General features: G+C 51.1%; 1 protein-coding gene across 1 annotated transcript; it reads left to right on the forward strand.

Moving 5' to 3' along the window:
• The first annotated feature begins 1735 nt into the window (after positions 1-1735).
• Positions 1736-6169, forward strand: LOC140651217 (olfactory receptor 51L1-like). The gene is made up of 4 exons (XM_072860468.1): positions 1736-1913; positions 4948-4999; positions 5322-5402; positions 5437-6169. The coding sequence occupies exons 1-4, from the start codon at positions 1736-1738 to the stop codon at positions 6167-6169; spliced, it is 1044 nt and encodes a 347-aa protein (XP_072716569.1).
• Positions 6170-7011: the final 842 nt, after the last annotated feature.

The raw sequence follows: 7011 nt of genomic DNA on the forward strand, positions 1-7011 counted from the left end.
ATTAGCCACATGCACAAGCATTTGAGAGGCTGGTGCTTTCTCATTGCATATTTGGGCACAGAGACAGCAAACCCCTTTGGAGCTGGCCTGGACTGGGAAGGCTCTAATGTCACCTCCAGGTGCCTGGGTTTACAGAAATTGGTTCAGCTCTGCTCTGCTGTGGGGAAGCCCCCGTGCCACTTTATCCCCTGGCGCAGGTGGGGTTGCGCGTTTACCTGTCTGCCACCCCTAACCCTGCATCTCAACTGGAGTAACTACGAGCAAGGTCCATGCACCGGGATGAGATCCTGGCTCCGTGTAGTAACCTGCTGCAGCAGTTACCAGCGCTGCAGCGAGTCTGCAGTCAGCCTGCATGGGCTGTGCCTCTGCTCAGTCGGGGCAGAGGGAGAGGGCTGTACGCCGCTTTGCGGTCCCCTGGGGTGTGTGAAGAGTCAGTGCTGGCGCCCGAGCTAGCGGTGAGCAAATGTCCCTCTTGATGGTCCACGTGGACTGCGGTTTTTGTGTGTAGCTGTGTGGAATTTACACCCAGGTATCCCGGATGGGAATATGGTCTGCTTATCTCAGTTCACTCTGAAAATAAGGCAGCTGCCCCCATTCCTGGGCCACCATCCCAGGCAGGACCCGCTGTGATCAGTCTCATGGTCTCGGAGAGCTCAAGCCCGGTGCCACCTCCAGCCTGACTTGTTTCCCGCGGTCAGCCAGGGGTTTGTGATGGCTATGGTAACAAGCCTCCATCAAAAAGACTGCACGAATGCAAATGATTTCGACATTTAAGTTAACATTTCCCTAATGCAATTTCTCCTTGCAATAAAAATGCATTCACCATATCCCTGTGCACCATGTTTCTTCATTAGTGTTTTACCAGTGGGGGAAGACAAGGCCCAAAGAATACAGTAATAAATATAACTTTAGGTACTGAAATCTGACCATCTTCATCCACTCTGAGGCTCTTGAGCTACAATGTTCAGCATTAAATATTCCATTTCTCCCCCTCACCAACAACGGTCATTAAAGCATTTTGTTCTCATCATTTCCTCTAGTCAGATGAAATCCTCCCAGGGTGTTTATTTTATTATTATGCTGTTTTCAAAATGCTTCATCCATCAGTGCACCAAGTGCTGTGGTAAAATCCATTCCAATATTTAGGAAGACCCCCATGAACCTTTTGCCTCTCACAAGAACCTTTCTGAGGGCTGAGAGGAGATTTAAATCATACCTAGACATGCTGCTGACCTTCTGAATTAAAGTATAATTACAACACTGCGAGAGTGTCTGCCGTCACACAATAAGGGCATAACAAGAGGTCTGTGCAGGGAAAACCCACAAAGAGCTGATGGGGAGGGAGGTGGATGTCCCAGAGCATCTCTTCTGCTCCAGCCGAACTCAGTGTGTCACCCAGATGCGTGCTCATGTCCTGGTCCCTGAGGACCACCTCACAGCGCTCACTCGAATCCCATTTCTCTCTCACCACTCCAGTGGCTGCACTCGGGGGCTCACGATGCTCTGCACCCCAAAGCACCCCGACAGGAGGACTGAGTTACTCAGTCCAACAGCAGGTGAGTTACTGCAGGAGCTTGGAGTGACCCAGGGCAGCTGGAGGGAGCTGGAATGCTCAGGGAGGCATTTTGGGGACAGACGGGGGGGAGGCTGCTGAGTCCAGGCTCATCCAGGCTCACCTGCCAGAGCAGTGCTGGGCTTCCGGCTGCGCTGCTTCTAACAGAGCAAGCCAACACCCATGCCCAACATCTCCTTGGTCTTCACCCCATACCCAGTGAAGCTTATGGTCTGGGTGGTCCAGGCTGGCCAGCAGGACATGGACAGGGTGGCAGACAGTAGTCCTGAAACAGTGGGTGAAGAAGAAGAAAGCTGGAAGGTGGAAGAAGGCAGAGATGCAGATGTGGGACCATGCAGATGTGGGTCCCGCAGGGACCAAAGAGCTTGAGACAGGTGTTCCTGGAAGGCAAACTCAGCACATCTTGGAGAACCAAGGTGTATGACCTGACGCTGCAGATAGCATGCAGCACTGGTCAGGAAGGGAGCGGTCACACCATGGACACTGCTTTTGGTTGTGACAGCACAAGCCACCTTTGAATGGCTCTGAGATGGGTGGCAGGGATGAAGTGCACGCTGTCTCCTCCAGTACATGAATTAGGAGCCCTCCAAAGAAGTGTGTTCAGAACAAGCATAAAGTGCTGGCTCTAGATCTTCTTGCCATTGTGTGTTGCAGTTACCAAAATTCAGATTCAAATGAACCTTTAGTGGAAGCAAAAGTCCCTCCTGAGCTATTACGTATATATGAACCGGTTCTGGCTCAGGAATCCCCTAGACCACAAACTGCTGAGGGCTGGGAAGGTGCTTGAGGAATTACTAAGCACGCTTGCCCTGTTCTTACGTTCTTGTCTTGACACCTGCCTAAGGCCACTTTTGGGGACAGGACACAAGGCCATATAGCTCTGGTCTGCTCCAGAGACCAGGGACCTGTTGCAGGGTTTCCTTCCACATCCACAGAACTGAAGCGGGGCTGGGAACAACCTCGAGGACCCATCTATCCATCACCCTGCCACAGAGCAGGAGCTGCTCTATCCAAACCACGCCTGGCCTGGCTCTCCAGGGAGGCGGAGGCTGGGAGGAGGAGGAGGGCATCTCTGGAAGGTGTCTCCAGGGTGCATCCCCTGCCGTCAGCAGGGACCGATGGCGTGGTGCAGAGCTGCACTGCATGCCAGGGTGGACCTGGTGCTGTGAGAGTTAATGTGTCTGAGCACTGAGAAACCCAGAGCCCTCGTGCTCCCAGACCAGCCCTCTCCCACAGGGGAATTGCTCGGGGTCTTCTATAAATCCTCTGCTGCCGTGAGCCCTGACAGCCAGGAGCAGGCTGCTTCCTTGCAGCAGTGCTGGTGGGAAGCTCAGGGCAGTCGTGAGCGAGGCAGGTGAGTGGTCTCTTTGCTCTGTCGTGGAAGATTGCGCGGTGCCACTGACCAGGGCTCAGCTGGGTCCTGACTCCTCCCAGACGTGGACGCGGTCCGTGATGCTTGCCCCTGCAGACACCCCTGTCACCCTCCTATGGGCCAGCTCATTTCAGCTGCCCGAGGAGGGCGTTGCTCCAAGGAGCTGTGCTCTGTCCCCTTTCCAGAGGGCTGGCACAGAGATGGGAGAGCTCTCAGAGACCCCAAACTCTCATGTTTCACTGCCTGCAAAGGGGAATAGGCAGCCCTGCATCCATTCAGAGAACCACTCTTTATGCTAGAGCAGGGTGCAGCCCCTTTTCCACTCACAGCTTCGTGAGGACACTCAGTCTCAGTGAAATCCTGGGGTGCATCTGTGGAATTTGTCATTTTCGGGAGTACATCAAACTGTAAGAGTTAAAATGAGTCATCACTTAGAAAAGCAACCAAAAGGATTCGCCCTTCTTTTGTGCTCAGGCTTTTCCTGACAGGCTATGACACGTGTGAGCTTAGTATGGACCCGATCTCAAGTTTGGGAGGGTCTTGTTTCTACTGAGGTGCTGAAAATGCACCCTGGCTGCTGAGCGGGAGTAGGAGTCTCCTCTTCCCTCCTGCCAGGACAGCCCCAGCTCATGCTCTGCCTGCTTAAAACCATGACGCTCCCTTGCTCCAGTGCATGCTGCGGTGGGAGCGTGCTGTTTTGTTGCATAAAATGTGGATGAGACAAGGAGGTTCCCCAGTTCTTCATGCACGCAACTGATGCAGCACCCGTCTAGCACAGTGTGTGTAAAGCACTGCCAGACCTCTGGAGGAAGAGATGGGGCATAATTTAGGGCAATTAAAAACAACCTCTCACAGATCCTGTACTCTCAGGGTGGAGACTGAACTGGCAACTATGGCTGCTTTAACTGAGCCCATCAGGTATTTGTGTCTGAAGATAACTTTCTCCCGTAACTCCTCCTCCTTCCCCTCCATGTAATGCAGGGAATGATCTTTGACGAGCTTCCCTTGAGGACTACAGAAAACTCGCACACATTAAAGTCTGTAGCTTTGTGCAAGCCCAGTTCAATCTGTGGAACTTGTTCTGTCTTTGCAGTTATCCAAGGGTGCTGCACTGGGCCAGAAACCTGTACACTGAGACAGGGAAGGGCAGAGAGGTGCTGTGAAATAGAAGCCTTATGAATTTGAGGAAAGAACAGCAATATTTCTGCAATTTTCTGAAAGGACAGATAGTTCTAGATATTTTTAAAGGTAATGGTTTTGCAGTTATTTCAGTTGTTTCAAATACTTGTCTAGACTTACAGGTGGATACCCTGTGGTAGGTGGTCCTTCAACGACAGGCATGGGAGCCAAAGTTAGGCATGCAGTGAATGCCTGCAAGTACTGTGGGGAGAGGACTCTAGAGATGACAGTCCTTGAGTCCTGTCCCCATCCTTCCTGGCAGCATGAGGCAGCATGAGTTTACAGAAATAAAAATTTATGTAAAAGCAGATCCATCTCTCCTCTCTGTATTTCTAGTGGGAGGATGCCCAGAGACGTCCTGCTTTGATATGATGTCCTTGTAATTTCCAGCTTACCTTTATCCGTGTACAATTTACACATGTTGCTTTGTGAGTAATCACTATCCTTCAGCTTAAGTAGATATTTTTCCCTCCATGTGTTTGTAGATGGCCTGTGTTTTGTTGGTCTAAAAGGGCCAGGCTCTACTGGTCTCCATTCCTAAGAAAGTTGCTGTATTTCCACAGGCAGACCAGTATCTGATCCATTATCAGCTCCTCTCCTTTCACCGGAGATTCCCAGCAAAGCACAAAATTCAAGATCAGCCCTCTCTAATTGCAATGTCACGTCCTCCTCTCAATTTGCATTTACACAAGCACTCATGGACCTTTTTTTTTAAAAAATGGTTCATTCCCCTGCTATACCAGGCAGCCAGAGCTAGATCCTGCCTACACTGGGCATGCGACACATACACGTGTTTTCTGTCTGTGCGTGGTTTCTGTGCCAGTGTGCATGCAGGGGGAGGCGAGCACGCTCAGACTGTTTCAGGACAGCTCCAGGTAAGCTTTGCTGTAGCACGGCTTTGCTGGACATGGTGATGCCTCTGATCCAAGGCTGCAGACTGAAGGGCTCCCTATTTCTTACTGCCTGTGTGTGGTTTGTGACCCTGCTGGCTTTCGTTCCAGGGCAGCTATTCAAGCATGAGATGGAGTATCCTTGTTTCATCCTGCCCAGGACCAACAGCAGCCAGACCAGGACCCTATCATTCTTTTTGAGTGGCTTTCCAGCATGGGAAACCACTCAGATGTTGTCTGCTGTTCCTCTCTGCTCTGTGTACCTCCTGGCACTGCTGGGGAAATTGACTGTCCTTTCCGTCATTAGGGCAGAGCAGAGCCTCCACGCACCCATGTATCTATTCCTTGCTATGCTAGCTGTGGCCGACCGGGGCTTGCCCATGTCCACGTTCCCGACCATGCTGAGGATGCTGTGGCTGGAGGATGCTGTGGCTGAGGATGCTGTGGCTGGAGGCCAGAGAGATCAGCTTTGGCTCCTGCCTTGCCCAAATGTTCTTCATTCACTCCTTCACAGATATTGAATCTGCTGTCATTCTGGCGATGGCGTTCGATCGCTACATGGCCATCTGCCACCCCCTACAATATTCCTACATCCTCACCGACTCAGCGACCACCAAGATATGTGTGGCAATCGTCGTGAGGACCGCCCTTGTCCAGTTCCCACTCCCAATCCTGCTGACTCGGCTGTGTTTCACCAGGGTCAGCAAGCTCTCCCATCCCTACTGTTTGCATCCAGACATCATCAAACATGCAGGCTCGGATACGAGGAGTAACAGTACCTACGGCCTTTTTGTGCTACTCTCCACACTAGGTTTGGACTTGCTCTTTGTCCTCCTGTCCTATCTTCTCATCCTTAAGACCATCCTGAACGTTGCAACTTGGAGGGAGATTCTCAGAGCCCTCAACACCTGCATCTCCCATATCTGTGCTGTCCTCCTCTTCTTTATCCCCATGATCTGCCTGTCCATGATGCACCGGTTTGGCAAAGACATATCCCCCCAGGCCTACGCTTTCACAGCCAACAGCCATTTCCTTGCCCCACCCATCCTGAATCCTATCGTTCACAGCGTGAAAACCAAAACGACCCGGAGACGGATACTGGGGGTGCTCTGCCAAAGAGGGGTCCGCACGTCCAGGGTTGCCATTTACCAGTAAAGCCAATGTGACGGTCGCTGCCAACTGTCTTATGCAAGGTTCAACACCCAAGAAGACCAGCCAGGAGAGGGCACATGCCAAACTTCTACCAATGTAAGGATATGTGGCAAGTAAGGCTATAAGGAAGGTAAAAAGTATACGGAAGGTAAAGGATACAAAGATACCTGCAATGTAAGTACCATGATTTGTAAGGATATTTGGTTAATGGCTCTTCAACAGATAAACAGAGGCAAAAGACAGGAAAAATAACAAATCACACCTACGTACACAAACCCAAAACCCCAGGAGATAACAGAGACAATAACACAGACCACAACCTTCAGGTCAGTGATTGAGGAGCGGATGGAGGAGCCAGGAGGAAAGAAGTTGAAGCAGAACTTCTGAGAAGGAAAGAAAATTATCATGAGTCCCCTGGGAAAGAGCAGACTTAGTGCTGGATATTCGATGGGGCTTGTGTAAAACTTTGTATGGGATGATTTAAGGGACTTGTGGGACTGTGCAAAATGTATTATGGGATGTTTAGGAGAAGGACCAAAGGGGAGGGAAAGGAGGGATCCAGGTGGATTGGGAAGGAACCAGCGTGGGAAAATGGAGTGGGACTGGTAAAGGGGCTGATAGAGTGTAAACAATTTGCTGGTCAATGCGCTCTCCAGGCCATGCACCTGATCACCGCAGCCTGTCCTGTCTGCTCATTAAACTCACTTCTGTCTCTTTTCTGAGTGACCTTACTGTCTGTGTACAGGGGTACACATGTGGGATTTGGTGACAAACAACAAGCTGGACTAACTGATGCATGGGAGGAGACCAGAACCCAGAAAGACCCAAGGCTGGATCTGGAGAGT

Source organism: Ciconia boyciana, chromosome 1 (assembly GCF_034638445.1).
Source record: "Ciconia boyciana chromosome 1, ASM3463844v1, whole genome shotgun sequence".
Taxonomy (NCBI): Eukaryota; Metazoa; Chordata; class Aves; order Ciconiiformes; family Ciconiidae; genus Ciconia; species Ciconia boyciana.

Bases quoted from the DNA above. Each gene is read 5' to 3' on its own strand.
- LOC140651217 (XM_072860468.1), top strand. From the start codon at position 1,736: ATGCCCAACATCTCCTTGGTCTTCACCCCATACCCAGTGAAGCTTATG. The intron at 5,000-5,321 runs GTAAGCTTTGCT...TTCCGTCATTAG, and splicing joins CTGTTTCAGGACAGCTCCAG to GGCAGAGCAGAGCCTCCACG. The intron at 5,403-5,436 runs GTTCCCGACCAT...CTGTGGCTGGAG, and splicing joins CGGGGCTTGCCCATGTCCAC to GATGCTGTGGCTGAGGATGC.